This window comes from Perna viridis, chromosome 1, assembly GCF_037379345.1.
Source record: "Perna viridis isolate PV_CMFRI_1.1 ecotype Kerala chromosome 1, ASM3737934v1, whole genome shotgun sequence".
In the NCBI taxonomy this organism is placed as follows: Eukaryota; Metazoa; Mollusca; class Bivalvia; order Mytilida; family Mytilidae; genus Perna; species Perna viridis.
This window is the reverse complement of record NC_142445.1, coordinates 39,258,404-39,275,391: the sequence shown is the minus strand read 5'-3', so window position 1 is coordinate 39,275,391 and position 16,988 is coordinate 39,258,404. Positions and strand designations below refer to the sequence as shown.

The 16,988-nt window shown below is 32.0% G+C and overlaps 2 protein-coding genes and 1 long non-coding RNA gene across 9 annotated transcripts in view; 1 reads left to right on the top strand and 2 right to left on the bottom strand.

Moving 5' to 3' along the window:
• LOC148628704 (uncharacterized) overlaps positions 1-3,133 on the bottom strand; it is a 96,199-nt gene extending 93,066 nt beyond the window's left edge. For 5 of the 6 annotated variants that reach the window (XR_015924262.1, XM_088592812.1, XM_088592820.1 and 2 more), the window contains exons 1-2: positions 2,939-3,133; positions 2,504-2,602 (exon numbers count right to left, since the gene is read on the bottom strand). Coding sequence is in view for 5 of the 6 variants with exons in the window: in XM_088592812.1 (XP_088448938.1) it covers positions 2,504-2,602; positions 2,939-3,100 (261 nt within the window). In the remaining variant the exon portion in view is untranslated. Of the gene's footprint in view, positions 1-2,503; positions 2,720-2,938 lie in introns of those variants that run through there. The other variant, XM_088592826.1, reaches the window with a different exon arrangement.
• LOC148628703 (uncharacterized) lies at positions 1,266-6,747 on the top strand. Its single transcript, XR_015924273.1, has 2 exons — positions 1,266-1,405; positions 5,727-6,747. It is a non-coding gene; the product is annotated as an uncharacterized LOC148628703 (long non-coding RNA).
• Positions 6,387-16,988, bottom strand: part of LOC148628702 (patched domain-containing protein 3-like) — a 63,822-nt gene continuing 53,220 nt past the window's right edge. For both annotated transcript variants that reach the window (XM_088592850.1, XM_088592859.1), the window contains 2 exons: positions 14,007-14,186; positions 6,387-11,764 (listed from right to left, as the gene is read on the bottom strand). In XM_088592850.1, the coding sequence (XP_088448976.1) occupies position 11,764; positions 14,007-14,186 (181 nt within the window). In that variant the 3' untranslated portion in view covers positions 6,387-11,763. The remainder of the gene's footprint in view (positions 11,765-14,006; positions 14,187-16,988) is intronic.

The window sequence follows — 16,988 nt, the reverse complement described above, 5'->3', positions numbered from 1 at the left end:
TCAGTTTTCTCTTTACAGGTTCATCGATATGATGTTACATGCTTATCTGATATTTTTTTTTTACTTTTTGTGACGACTCAACTTATTTTAGCGAAGAAATAGTGTTTAACGTGTAAGATATTTACAACCGTATTGACGCATAACGTTTTTAAAGGGATTTAAACACCCACGGCATGTGACGAAACTTGCCCTAAACTCAAATTCAAAATATGAAAATCACTGATCCCACAAAATTTGCGGAACTTCCATTTAAACAATGATAATTGACGAACAAATAGTCGAGTCATACCTGGTGAATTTAACTTGGAAAATGAACTATAAAAACTCATTTATATATATAAGATAAAGACGTAATGATATGTCAGTAGTTTGAACAATTTAGCATATCTATTTTTTTTTTACTGTTAATGCATTGGTCGACACGGGAAAAAACATAAAAATATGGATAACTCACAACATTTTGACAAGATATGATTTTATGGTACTAACTTTGATTAATGCAAAACAAAAGCTTTTTGAGAATTTTCACACCTAATCAAAAATAGTTTTGCTTTTTGGGGGAAATATGAAATTCATAACCTTATATTCCGTTCGAAATGTCTGAATTTGATGACTTGGTCTAAATATTTTATACATATAATTAAGTACCGACCACATAAAATTCAGACACTGTCAATGGTAATTTTTTACATTAATTTGCTTTATAGGTCTATATGATGAATGTATAATTATTCATTTCAATCTATGTGCTCTTATAATTAGGAAGGAGAGAATCCACATGAAAAATCCAATAGTTTTTTTTATTGTATTTTAGTATCATTTAAAGAGATGTCTCCTTTAATTTTGAATTCTACATTGCATTCTATATATTTTTTATCTCCTAAGAAGACGGTTTATATCAAAAACTGAATGATAATTTCTTTTTACTATGTCACTCCAAACAAAATATCGAAAATAAAAATATGTATGCTTTTTATCCATGAATCACATTTTGCATGATTCGTAGCTGGAGTACTACTTACGTATTACATACACTTATCGGCTTCTAGTATGATATTTACAGAATTAATGGTTTAAATGAGAATAATAATGCATTTCATAGTGGAAACATAATTACAAATACGCAGAAAAAAAATCACTGAACATTCTTCCATGATATTTACAAATCATTCGAAATTGATCAATTCAATTATATATGATAAATATAAACAAGGAGGAACCGCATAGCTAAACTAGTTTCAACTGGATCCTTTTCGGACTTCTTACTCTGTTCAAGTAGATTAAAAGCTTACAAAGGTTCAAATGTTTTGGAAATTGATATGAACGAATCCAAAAAGACAAGTTTCCGGTTTATACAAAGTTTGGACAAGATTGGTTTTACTGTAAAATAGAAAGTATTTAAGGCGTAAGTGATATAATGTGACCAATCTAGGTAAACCGTTATATAATAACAAATAATTTCATAACGTGATGGCTACCAATGCAATTTACAGATCTAACTAAAAGTGAAAATACACATAACAGAAAAAACGAATTATGCATGAATTTCATGTGTTTTCACCCGCATTAAGCAAATAAATTTGTGACAAATATCACGTAAATTTATGTTAATGGAATTTTACCAGAAATCATGTTGATTTCAAATTTTCACGTGAAACTCCATTCGTATTAGTTTCACGTGAAGAATAATTGCCTAATGAAACCTCAATGAAAAAATAATTGCCTAATGAAACCTCAATGAAAAAAATAATTGCCTATGTAACCTCAATGAAAAAAATAATTGTCTAATGAAACCCCAATGAAAACAATAATTGAGTCACATATACATACTCCAGCAGTGGCAAGCTATTTTCTGACTTGGGTATGGAGGAACGGAATTACAACCTCTCACATTGTAGGAGTAACATTTACAGTAATAAAATAATACGGTTGTTCCCCTTTACTGAAATCGTGGTACAGCAATACAGAAAAGTTCTAATTTTTGCCTTTGTACTTTTTTTAAAAAAGTTAAAGCATATAGTTTGTTAACAAAAGAATATTAAATGGTAAGATGAATATTTATCTCACTTGTGTAAACAATCCTTTGTGTCTGCTGTCACAAGTTTTGCTTTTGTTTTTTGTTTTTTTTGTTTTTGTTTTGTTTTTTGTTTTGTTTTGTTTTTTGTTTTTTTTCATTTTTTTTAAATATCTTTAAAAACATTTAAAACAATTAAGGTTTCAGTTGGATGATTAACAAATTGTGATTGTATCAATTAGTCTTTAAATGAAACCACACATTTCGTTGAGAATGGCTTGCAAATATAAAAAAAAAGTGAAATGATAAAGATATCCACAATTAAAAAATAATGTGATTCGGAACTAACAAAAAACGATTTTAGACTACCACTTTGTATTCTACCTTTATGGTAAATATCCGGTTAGTTTAACCAAAAATAAATCACCGTATGCAGCAGATTAAAACAAAGAAAAATTCAAATCATAGAAAATAAACAAGTAAACTTACCCGTGACGTAAAAGAACAGATGCTAAGTAACATCACACATAAGAATAACTTCACGGCATCCATTTTTACCGCTGCATACACAAATGATATTATACGAATCTGTAATATAAGTTAACATTTCCGATGGGAAAGTACTCTTATCCAAAATATACTCTTACATTTTTATACAAGTATCTTCCTCTTTCGCTACATATTCAACTTAAGTACATGTACAAGACTATGTAACTATATGCATCCCGTTTAATGCATATATATTACCGTATATACTGATTTTTTATTTGTTTTACGTTGTTTATTTTAACTTTATCGTAACTGATTTCCATTTATGTCTCTATAATTGCGAGTTTTTTTTAATGGTTTAGTCAAGTTTCTCCCAATTTTAGTAACCCTTATTAATAGTTAAATAAACAAAAAAGAAATAATGAGTTTACTGACCATAAAATAGTAAAGTCCTGTTTCATATATATCCCAATAAGTAAGTGTACATGTGTATAAATCACCTAAAGTTGACACATAGTTCTTCCTCTTTTTAAATTTTCGAGTAAAATTTATATCAATTTGTTGTGGTAGATAAAAGTTTAGTGTGTACTTTTTCATGGTAATATGTACTTTCGTCCTTTTTTAAAGCTTTTTTTTTTTTTGGGGGGGGGGGGTATTTGTTTTTGTTTTTGTTTTTTTTTTGTTTTTTGTTTTTTAATTTTTTTTTGTTTTGTTCTTTTTTACTTATGACAAAAACAATTACATAAATGATTTTATTCTCTAAAGTCATTTATAGCACTAATGATTTAAACATACATTTCATTGGCGTTTTCAAACCACAGCACATCATGAAAAACATACATTATAGTATTACAATAAAAGAATCATATTTAAATGTGACTATGCGTATGATATAGTCAGTGTAGATGAACAAGGTGGGAGGCTGGGTCTGAGTAGTTGAAAACATCAATCTGACCTTTCTCGAATCAATCTTTGAGTAGTTAGAGTCTGGTGTTTGGAACTCTGGACCTGCATCTTGTACGATGACGGGCACCACCTGCTGCATACTAGATAAGAATACAATTGATGACGGCCAGGGTCTTCTGTGGGAGTTCGATAGATTGGTACAGATTTGGATGAGCGTGCTGCACTTTTACTTAACTTTGATGTGCCATGCTTCTAAGTGATTTGTTGTACGGGGTCTTCCAGTCTGGTAATGGTTGCGTAACTTAATAATGATAAGAATCTCTGGCTTTCAACCTAATGTAACATCATCTGTAAAAATGATTGTGTCTTGGACATTTTCAGCTTCACCGATTTCTTACACAGCATTGCGCCAAATATCTTCAACCTGTTCCTGTGGGTCGGGTGCTGCACTTCTAGCTAAGCCCGTGATGTTGTTATTCTCTTTGTAGTAGGTTTGAACCCCGCATTCCAGTGTCTTTCTTCAAATACATTATGATAAGTGAAAAAAAACCCTTGACGGTCATCCCCTGGGAAAACTGATAATGCTGCATTCTTGGTAGCTATCTCAAAGCTGATGAAAACTGTTTCAGGATTGTGTTGAACTGCTCTGCTGTGTGTTTGGTGTAACTGAAGATACGTGTGTAAACCCTCTCGTCTTTATCTGGAAGTAAGCCGGGTACATGTATCCATCAATCATGGCATAAATGTTATACATCTGGTGAAATAGAGTGGAATATAAGTAGAAAGTTTCATCACAGTGCACTCTATTTGCAGCCGCAGTTAAGGTTGGAGGTTTTCTGTAGTGGTGAAGATCAGAATTGGTGGGTAGATGTCGGAGTGTATGAGAAACTATTGTCCTGCTGTAGTTTGGAATCATTTATCCTGAAAGATGATGTCTAAAGTAGTCTTGGGTAGTTCAGGAAATTGAGAGATCTCTGATTGTATAAGCTGTGTCCCATTCGATCTGGAGTAAGAAGTCTGGCGAGTTCATCCTAAAAAATTTGCTTCTATCAGCGAAGTTTCTTCTCTGTCGCATTGTTTCGACACTTGTTGTATCTGTATTGCGTCGATCTTTGGTGGTTTGTTATTGCAGATATGTTGATGACTAAATTGATGATACGTTATGCCAGAGCTTACCGTAACTAAGCAGACTTTTTGAATCGCGCTAGACTTCTTACAAATAGGCTTCTAGAACAGGGTTATTTTGCTTACAAGATTGAAGTCATCACTACAGAAGTTTTATGATCGTCATCATGAACCATGAACTCATGGATCGTTACGGTGTATCAATCTGCACCGTGAAAATTGATTTGCTCAAAGTGTCATAGTTTTCCCTTCCCTTTTCGTCTACCTTGGACTTGAACTTTTATGATCAACTCGGCGGGTGTTTCTAGAAAAGTAGAGGATGCTTACCCTACCGGTGCACCTGGTGGAGTCTGGGTTGCTTATTTCCGTTTATTACTTTGTATGTATTATCTTGGTTGTGTTATGTTCTTTGTTGTGTGTGTCCGTTCTCCAAATATGGTCTCTGTCCCTACATTACGTTCTTTTGATTTCCGCTAGAATCTTGGCTCCCTTGATTATTCTTAATGCAGAAGTTACATTGATTTTTGTTAACATACCGAACTTCTTAAAGATAAGATTGTAAAGCGGATATTTTATATGCCAGCTCAAATTATCACGAAGTTCTAATATCACCACTACAAATATGACCATGAAGATCGCTAATTTATATTTTTCTGAATACCGGATATGACATATACAACTCGATGAATGTTACTAAAAATCTGCTGACAATAGTATAGACCTTTTCGTGTTGAATGCAGAGGAGTCGAAGAGTTGCTCAGTAGACATTTCCGAAATTTGGAAAATTCAGTTCTAGCCAAACCCTATCTCCCGGAAGTATATGTCACAATGCTAATCGACTTAATACCCAACAGTAAACACGAAAAGGTTTATTACTCTTTTGATGTATCAAATATTAAATCTATTTTTTTTCAATGAGACTGCGTAACTTACCCAATCATTGTTTTTGTTGTTTGTTCATGTGTATTCACATTCGTGTAATTGAAACATTATCTTTCCCTGCCGCTTTGTAGGTTAACTGTATTGTATGTACTAGTATAAGATATTGTTCATTGATTGCAAAGATTTCATGGAGGTCTTTCTTGGTAATTGATTCTAACATTCAAATTAATAGCACGACAGGAATTGTTCATCTAGAAAATAACGGAATCGCTATCATCTTACAAACACGTTTTTTTTTAAATATGTATAGGAAATCCTTAGACAAAACCAGACCAGAAACACCATGCCATGGAACAACATACGAAGAACGTTTTGTACAATACAAAATCAATTCAAAAAGTTAGCTACAGAAAAATATACAAGACGAACCTACTAAATGCAGGATGAACAGTCGATTGTTCCTGAAGAGGGAGCAGTTCTTGCCATGCCTCTTGTACGACACTGTCCGTGCTGATCGCTTTATTCCTGAACTGAATGAGTCGGTCTCAGACAATTTTCAGAGCAGTATAATAACATGAGTAATTGTCACTACTAATTGGTGCAACTTATGCGAGTGTTTCAAGCCAAGGTGTCATTATTCACTTTTTCTGATAATGACGAATACCATCTAATATGGAAATATTTTCATATAAATCTATGATTTGGCATTAAATCAACCCCAAGTGGTAGCACGAGAATTGCAGTGTAAGTACTTAACAAGTTTTTTGTTTTTATTTTTTTTTTTTTATTGTTTTGTTTTTTGGTTGCTAGCTGATCGAATTATTTTTGGAATCGTGGATTAATTTTAAATACTTTTGTGTTTGAGTGTTTGAGCACTGAAAGGTCTAAACAGTGTTGGTTTTATACGAAGTGTTTAGATTTTTGGTCCACAACTGTAGCATGTTGTAGACTAATGAAAGATAAGAATCCATTCGCATTAAAAATGTATTTATTTAGTAAATTGAAATACATGAGTGTATAATATTAAATCTTCTATAATTTACACACATATAAAAAATCCTTACAAATATTGACAGTAACATAATCATGAATTATTTGTACATTTTCAGCTTCTCACATCATTCATTTCAATTTACAACCATTTTTTCATTCACACACTGGACAACGAATCACCATTTCTTGGACTGATTGAATGAAAAGTGAACAACGAAAACCTTTAATGTACATTACCCCTATAAATTTCTGCAACTTTGTGTTAAAGAGTAATCAATCTGTCATCAGGAACCAATTTGTCATCAGTAACCAATTTGTCATAAGTAATCAATCTGTCATCAGTATTAGATTAGTCAAACCAGTAACCGATTGCTTGACAATTCATTTGACTTCTATTCATATATTTCATCAAAACTTTTGTAACCATCTTTAACCCCAAAAAATATGTATATATACAAAATTTTTCCCATACTGGTTTTCAACTTGAACAAAAACTCAAAGTGTAGAAACGTTAAAAAAAAACACGTCCATCAGATAATTAAATATTCAAAGTGCAGCTTTACTTCTTTTGTTTTGGTTAAATTTAGTGAGAAATTTTGTAACAAGAAGGAACAAGGTACCTAGTACCAATCATTTAGCACTACAAAACTAGACTGGATCTGTCATGTATATACAGAACCATCAGCTACTAGTCGGCAATCTATCAAATAGTTGCATAGATCTGTTCTGGGACTGTAAAACAATTGGATTTTCACAATGCACATTCAATTAATTATTGCTGTCATAGATGACCCATACAAAAAAGTTCAATGTTCCAACAATGAGTATTTTCTAATTGGCACATAACCTCAAAACACTAACTTTCTGATTAGTTTGACCTCAACATGTATAAATAACTTATCTACTATAAACAAGGAAAATTTCACACAATTTTTTTTTTCGGATTTAGGCAATCAATCTACTAAAGTACAGTTTTTTTTTTATTTCTTGATAGTTCCTCAAACCAAATTCAAACAATAAAAAATTATTCACGACTGTTTAAATTTTCCCATTACAGGTGTTATTAAAAAAAAATAAAATAAATAAAAAAAAATTAAATCTTGATGTTTACAGTCTGAATAGAGAAACACTTTAAAAGGAAACAAATTCCGATCATTGTCAAAAGAAAAAATATAATTCATATATTTTAAAAATATAAAACTATATCATTATTACTATATCTAGCAAATCAGGAGCATACTACAATTCAAGGTAGATACATTGTCGCGCCAGTTATGCGAATTACTTTCAAATCATTCCAAATTCATGGCAAAATTTAAAGATGAAAAAATTCATTCCAAATAAAATTAAGATGCTTATATAAGGCAATATATTCATCCATGCTAGTTTTGTTTTGTTTTGGTTTTCATTTATTTCATACAAGCAGTTTCATTGATTAGCAGACAGGAATGACTAAAACACTAAAACAATGGTTTCTTCTTGTGCTTTTAACGATCATTATTCATAAATCAAAAACAATTCTTAAAATGACAAATGTTGAAAGAGTTATATAACTCAATTAAAAACATGATCAGATTTTGCAAGCTGTGGGTATTGCATTGCAAAATAGTCTGGTTGGATTGGAGCTCAATTAAAAGGTTTGGAGTAAAATCATATACATGCATGGTTAAACATATAATAAATCCAACATTTGTGATGCAAGTAATGAAATGGAAGCATTTGATATAAATGAAATAAGAAATAATTTCCATATTAACTTGTGAATGAAAAGGTGAAGGGCATTAAGCCATTCAATTAGCCATAAATATCATCTTTGTTTTAACAACATAAAAATTGTTCAAAATGTAAAAAAAGTATTTAAATATAGGAAAAGAAATGGGATGTGGCTTTAGGTCACAATTTTATGTCATGTAACATAAACTGCTGAGAATTGTAAATTTTTTTGCTTTTTCAGATAAACATGCAGTATCATCCATGTAGAAAATTATGTCCAAGAAATTTTTTTTACATTTTCACAAGTGATAAACTAAGTAATTATGAATGTATTCACTAAATAAGATGTTTCTTGGATGTGGACACCATTTCTTTGCCAGAGATATGACCACAAAGTGATCAAAAAAGTGCAAAATGAACAAACTATCTGAATTTTTTGTAAACTGCAAGTAATTCTTTTGTCCTTTTGATTTTCAAAAGTCACTATGTTTTCTTTGTAAATTAGTTCCAATTTCACAACTAATAGCTGAAACACTTGATCATTAATTTTCAGTCCTATTTTAGGCCAATAAGAGCTACTAACAGCCCTCCTCCTTTCTACATAGAAAGTTATAGGGGAAAAATTGTTTCGGCAATTTTTTTATTTCTTGCCAATTAGACATCTTAGGAATTTATGCAAAGACTTTAATACCACATAACTTGTTTTCACATCTTAAAACTAAACAAAAGCATCATCTAATAAGTATCAAAATGGGAATGGTATTTTATCAAACTTTTAGACTTGACTTCGTTCAGAGAAGTGTGTAGTATAATTATGCAAAAATGAAAACATATTTAGGCAAAAATAAAAACATAAAGTCCTTAAAAAAACAACATGATGCTTCCTATCAGAATTAACAAAGTAACATATATAACCTACAAATGTACATCATTTCTTTTCAAGGCCCAGTTTTATAGAAAGAAATTCTCACATTGAGATTTTCTCAAATCAACAAGTTTTGCCCTCTAATCTTTGATTTGGATTAATTTGACTGGTTACAATTTTGAGAAATCAATTTGATTGGTTGAAATTTTAGTTAGAGAAGTCTCAGTGAAAAGATTTTTTTATGAAACTGGACCCCGATATGTTACAAAATAAATATAAAAATACTCAACAAAACCCTATATCCAGTTTAGCACTAACACTTAACTTTAAAAAAATATCATTACATGAGTTAATATATTAGTCAACAAAAATGTCTCTCCAGTGGCAGATCCAGAGGGGGGGGGGGTGCAAGGAGTTGGCACCCCATTTTATTGGAAAATTTGTTGTTTTCACTTGTCAAATTGACAAAAAGTAGTGAAAACTGTCCTAGCACCCCACTTTTTCTGAAGAACCCCAGCTGGCACTCCTCCTTTTAAAAGTCTCTGAATCTGCCCCTGCTCTCAAAACAAGCATCATAATTAGTCATAAAATTAACAATTAAATAAAATGCCATTTACAGAAAAAAAAAACGGAAAAGGAAATAAGTACAGTAATCAACTGCCTGAACTTGGTAGAGATCTAGGTCAGATTTTGTAGAAGTTTAACAATTTCCTTAAAATCCTTCCTCAATTCAAACTTGAAACAATCAGCTTGGTTAAAACTTTAAATTTAAGGAAAAACTTTAGAATGAAATCTCAATAGACACTTTTTTGCTTAATATAAGACAGTTGAGGAGCCTGCGTGGAGCATCTGCAAGGAAAATTCTTCTAAATTGTTCTACCCAAGCCCTACCTAGTGAAAAAGTATATTGAGCATGCTAAAAAAATTAACAGGAAAAGGTCTATAAAACTAACTAACTACATATAATTAAAAGAATCAGGCAAATCTTTAATATAATCTTAAATATGTATGTCACAACTCAATGATCCGCTGTACTTATATTGACCATCATTATATCTCTACCTATCTAAAGAAATTCTAAAAAATGGTCATAGAATTTTAATTTTCACTTTATTTAACTCCTTAAGCAACTTATGCTCTCTGCTCCTCTAAAGACTGTTGAATAGTGGATCAATAGAAACAATCAGAGAAAAAAAAACTACATAATATTACACAAAAAATACATCATGCACTTTTCAAGTAATTAACTGGTAAATGCTTGTAAGAATCAGGCAAAATGGGAAAAATCAGAAACATGCATGTCAAAACCCCATGGATCCGATAATAAAATATCACTCAAGGATATTTTCTCTCATTCACATTTTCAGTTGCATTTCAATGAAATTGTAACTCAATAGTCCAGCATGATATGGAAAATCTTGTCAGTTTTCCTTGATTCTGATGGTGCAAATAGTCAAATTACACTATCAAAATGATGGTTTTTATTTCACACCATGTTTCACTTACTGCCTGATTCTTATAGGGACTGACACTTAATTTTAATTAAATTCCTCTCAAACATATCACAATCATTCAAGCTCACAATTTCTATCAATTACCTTTCACCGGATAAAATCTCAACAATCTCAGTGCATCAATATATCAAAATAAATAAATTAACGAAGTTTATATTAACAGTGAAAGCATAATGCCAATATGACACAACATGAACCCAATTGCAAAAACAATTTTTTTTACCACACTGCTGAATCCCATTTTTTTTATACTTGGTTGATAAACACTCTTTAGCAGGTAGGGAAGCAAATGTCCACTAACATTTTAAATAATTTACCTGATTGTGAGCCATGCTAATATTTGATTGATTAAAAAGAATAGAACAAGTCTGTCAACTACAAAACATTTCATACTTCTGATAAGCCTAATTATTTGTGATGTCATAAAATTCCATCATTTTGATTAGAATTACAAATATTCTTAGACAAAAGTTTTTTTTTTTTTTTCAAGTTTGTGGCACTGGGGCCTGGATATCCAAGATATATTATCACTTTATCCATGGTAATTATTCCATAATGCAAGATTCTTCAGTAGGAGGACACTTTAGCAAAGAACTGGTAATAATAATGAATAAATTGAATGGAAATGGGGGGATACATTTTTCGTAAGTCCATATTGAAGTCATCATTTTACATGATTTTCATACTGTAATAACTAACAAATTATTTTAAATGTGTTTATTTTTAAATGGATACACTTTTTTCCCCATATTAAAGTTACAATATTTTTGTATTTCTTCATTCCATATGAAGATAAAATGTTTGCAAATCCCTTTGTCCATCAACAGAAACCTTATTATGGTTTAACAATAAAAATTCATAACAACAAAAAATTAAAACCCTGCTTAAATAAATAACAAAAACAAATGATGAGTTCGAAGAGTAAACAATGTACCAGTTATATAAAACAGTATAGTAAATGTAATTATACAATAGCAGATCCAGAGTGGGGTGCCAGGGATTGGCACCCCCCTTTCTTACTGGAAAATTTGTCAATTTCATGTGTAAAATTGACAAATAATGACAAATAATGTCCTAGCATCCCCCTTTTTCTGAGAAACCCATTCTGGCATCCCTCCTTCTCAGTGTGTCTGGATCCACCACTGTTATATCACTCTTGGTAAGTTATCTGATCACCAAACTTTCAGATTTTATTATAAGCTGGACATCCAAACACCTTCCATCTACATTTCTCTTACATTCCAAGATATGAAAATTGTTTATCTTAAATCAAAAACACATAAAACAGTATTATAAGCAAAAAACAACAAGAGGTCACAGACAGACAAACAGGAGAAATTCCAACCTGTAATGTTGTTAACAGTTAGTAACAAGAGACTACCAGGAGCCTGAATCGCTCACCTGATTATATTTTGTCTTTCAAGGACAATAAGAGTTGTCCAACAATTTTAATTCAAACATGTTTTGTAGGGCTTATCATAAGGATCATTTCTGCAACTTAGAGTTTACTTCTATCTATCATAGTTTTCAAGATATCGGCTGAAAACTATTATTAAAAACTGTCACTTTGTGTCTTTCAAGGACAATAACTCTTACATGGAGTCCTCTGAAAACTTTGATCCCTTGGAAACTTTTGTAGGCCTTATAATAAAGATCATTTCAGCAATTAAAAGAATTTGACAAAACTTAATGGTTTTGGAGATATATGTGAAAAACTACTGTCTGACCCCTACCGGTATGTTCTATTTTTAGTTACAGTGGCCATGTTTTTTGACGGAGCAATAATCCCCATACCAGTTCTATGCAAGATACCCCAAGGAACGTTCATACCAACTTTGATTACAATTGGTCAAGTAGTGTTATAGGAGAAGATTTTAAAAAGAAATAACATTAAAAATAGCCCAAAAAATGTCGAAAAAGGGCAATAACTCGAACATGGCATAACAGATTAAAATGAAAATTTGACCGCAGATAGACCTCATCATACTGAACACTTTTACCAATGTCAAAATTTGGCTAAACCTAATGCTTTTGGAGATTTCTGCGAAAAACTACTGTCTGACCCCTGTGTTCTATTTATAGTAACTGGGGCCATGTTTTCAGACAGATAAAAAATCCCCACAACAATTCTATGCAGGATACCTTTAGGAACATTCATACCAAATTCAGTTCCAATTGGTCCAGCAGTGTCAGAGGAGAAGAGTTTTGAAAAATTGTTAAAGACGGATGACGACGGTGAAGCTAGGTGAGCTAAAAAAAAATAGAAGACGATAACCGTAAACATCATTCTACATATGTATACAAAGAAAAATCAAGGGAACCAATATTCTAGCAGAAATCAAAAGAATGCAATATAGGGATAAAGACAAGGCAGGAAAAACACACAACAATGAATATGAAATAACGAAAATAACAAGTATAAAGAAACGAAAGTAAATGAGTGACTCGGACTCCACTATAAACTTGGAGCATAGGACCAGGTGCACTGGTAGGGGAAGAGTCCTCTTCTTTTCTACAAAAACGCACCAAGTTGCCTATAAGAAGTCAAGTCTAGTGTAGAAGAAAGAGAAAAGGAAAACTATATAACAGTGAACAAATCAGTTCTCATGGGGCAGATAGATACACCATTACAATCCACGAGTCCATGATGACAACCATAAAACTTCAGTAGTGATGACTTAAGACAGATCCATGAGTTCATGAGTTCACGAATAAATAATACTCCTTTGTAAGTGATAATAATTAAGATAAAGGCCCAAAGGCCAAAAGGTCTAAACTATTTAACCCTGAAAGTACCTACATGTCATGATAAAACAAATATTAACATGTATGGGTAGACCACTTTTTATGTGATTTTTTTAAGTAGCTGTACGAGAATTGCAATCCTCTTCTTTCATTAATTCAATTAATTTTAAAATATCATCAGGTAAAATAAAACATCCAAAGGTGCAAGGTTATCAGTTTTAAGTAATTATGACCTTAACCTTTGCCTTTTGACCTGCTGACATCATCATTTTAGTGTCTTTCTTAACTTTCAAACCCATTAAGACTAACTTTAACACTGAGTGTGCTTATAATATGTGAAACAATTTTTTTCACTCCCTTTGAAAACAGCCGACATTTCTGATTTTGTTGCTTAATGCATAGTACCTACATAAGATTCCAAACATATCAAGATGATTAAAGATTTTAAAAGGAGTTGAGCTTGCAACTTAAGAACCTATAAACACATATCCCTTTAGTCAAATTATCTCCCTTTGCTAACATCTGACAACAGTTAATTTGCTTCAACCAAGATGTCTTTCTTATATAAAGAGTATCATAAAAAATATTGAGTTGGTCTTAACAAATGCATGGAAGAATCTATGGATAAAAGTATAGAAATGGTGATTCCTAAATACAACAATGATGTAGCAGCAACTACAAAAACACAGAAGAAGGGATAAGTGCAACAACTATTGTCTTTGCTTTGATTGGAGGAAAAAGTATGAAACTCAAAACATACCACACATCTTTCTGATTCATTGTTGAATTCTCAATTGCTATCATGCTGGAAGATTCTGTACCTCTGTCCATTTCAATATCAAAGTTACATGAAGAGGCATCAACGGCACTGTCAGTCTGAGATTTCAATGGACTTTGTTCAGAACTGGTCCCCTCCTTGTCACAACCAGAATCAGCTTCTCTGTCAGAGAAATATAAATTTAATTAAAGAACCTAAATAAGTGCCTCCTAAACCCATGTGTCCTAATAATTGACACTCGGTTGAATAATACATCCCATGTAAAGGGACTTCTATGTAAATCACTCCACTCTAGGATTTTATGGTTACAGACCAGTAAAAAAATTATCATCATCCAAACATTATCTGAGATATAAAAGAGAAACTTGTGATTATCCTGCAAAATTAAAAGCTTGACAGAGTACAGCATGATAGGACTGCAGCACACCAAACTCTGCATACAATTAAGGGCAAGTGTTTTTGTTTTTGACACAGTTAAGCATAGGGACCAATACAGTTCATTATGGACAGAGTAGGCGATTTGGACACAATATAGCACAAAACTGAAAATGCAATAATTTTCTTTTTTAATCTGACCAAAAACCAAAGTTGATTTTTAGGGGTGTGGCCCTTTGACCTCCTATAACTCGAAAACTGTAAGAGATATTCAAGATCTGATTGAAAAATGCTGGCAGGAACTTTTATAAGGAATCCATATAAAATTTAAATCAGACAAAAAATGAAAAGTCTTTTTTTTTTTGTTTTTATGCCCTTTTATCTGATCAATAAACTGCTCAACAATTTTAATGAAAACACCCATTTAAACACATCAGCTCCCTATTATAAAGTCTTTTGTATTGCATTTCCAGAGACAAAGCTTAAACCAGAATTGAAAACATATATTATACCCTTATCAATGAGGGATGGCAATCAGTCATCAATCACCGATCAGATTCCGATTAGTCACCAATCCGTCAAACCGATCCATTAAACCAGTGATCACATCACAACAATGCATTTTACACATTCCGTTGTTTCATTTGTCAATTTTTACACACATTTTCATAATGCAATAGATTTAAAAATTAATTAATCACTTTTATTTTACTTTTGTTTTATTTTTAATAATTTTTTAGAATATTAGATATATTCCATTGGAAATTCTTAAATTTATATGAACAGATCATTCCTCATTTTACATAACAAAACTGCGATAAGATGGGTCACTGGTCATCAGTTATTGATTCATCAATGATCAATCAGTCAAAATTCACTGATCCTTCTAATATTCGCACAGATTGGTTCAAGGACTGTATACACTCACTAGCACTGGAAGTTGATATCAGAGCGACAACAAAGTCACATACAATGTATTCCTGATCTATATAAAGCCACATGCCAAATTTACAATCAATCTATTCAATAGGAGTCTAGATAATTGCCACAAATTTCAGACGGAAGGAATGATGGATAGAATGATAGACAGACCGAGGAACAAGTTGATTCCATTATACCAACCACTCATTGAGAGAGTAAATAATATGTGTTTTCAATTCTGGTTGAAGCTTGATCTTGAAAATGCAATACTAAAGAAATTAAAATAGGGAGCTGATGTGTTTAAAGCCAAACATGTGACAAAAAGAAAACTGAACTACAGCTGGGTTGGCTGGGAGAAGAGAAGAATAGCACAGCTTGCTTCAAAATATCAGATTAGATTAAACCAAGATCAATCAATCAATCAATCAATCCTATATATATTTTGTCCTAAAGTGCATTTGACCAATGCAAATGCAAAAAAAGAGAGAATTCTTTAATAGAAGAAATTCATATTTCCTTTCATATCTGATCAGTTTTCCTTTAAATTCAAGTGCCCATAGGATGTACATATCTTTTTATTAGACTAATATTTTACTTTTTACAAGTAAGTACAAGTCTCTGCAAGAATTAGGAAGTACAGAAAATATGGTCAAGTATAACCACTCATCAGTTATCTTCTCCAGCCAAGGGATATAGAGGAGAACAGATTATAACCCTTGGCCAATGTTGGATTATGGAAAGGAGTACAATATTAACTACTGGCTGGTGAAGGGTTATGGAGGTGAACAGGACTATAACCCTTGGCCAATGATGGATTATGGAAAGGCGTACGATATTAACTATTGGCTAGTGAAGGGTTATGGAGGTTAACAGGACCGCACCCCTTGACCAGAGAATAGACAATGAACCATTCAGGGACAGAAAACTCAGTCAGCCACACAATTATTTTACATCAACTTCTGCAGAAATGACAAGATCAAAGAATGAAATTTGCCTGATGTTTAGAAAGGTTTTAATTTCTGTAATAAGCATCTGAAGAGCACTTGACACAAATAAATATGATCACTGAATCATGTTTTTAAAGTCTTTATAAACTTCCTTTTACTTTACATGAATATTCAACTCGGTTTTCTCGGCAGCAAGTTCTAAGAAGGACCTAAAGATTCTTTAAACTTCAATAATATATGCTTAGAAAAATAACACCTATAGACAAATATGTTGTCGATTAAAAATTCCAGCATTTTGTAAACATCTTCCTCTGTATATTTGGAAGATGATTTGGAATTATTTCTTACAAAGTATGAGGAATCTCTACCAAGAACTATACAGTCTAAAAGATACAGTCTGTGGGTTACATGGAACGGTGATCATTCTGTGAGGTCGGTAAAGTTGGGTAAAACTTACCTATAACATTATAATCCAGTGAGTGGTTTCAAAGGAGATGACATAAGCTCACAGGACCTTTAGTCCAGGTGAGCATATTAGTGATCAAGAAAAAAATATTCACACAATTGTTCTCTGAAAGACTCTCTTGTTAAAGCTGGCTAAAAGTTCATCGGACAAGCACAATTTTGTATGTATATTAATGCTTTTGGATAAGAACAAGGCTTAATGTCCAAATGCTTTTAGGCAGGATAAAGAAAAGGTGTTGTATCAATTTATTTAAAA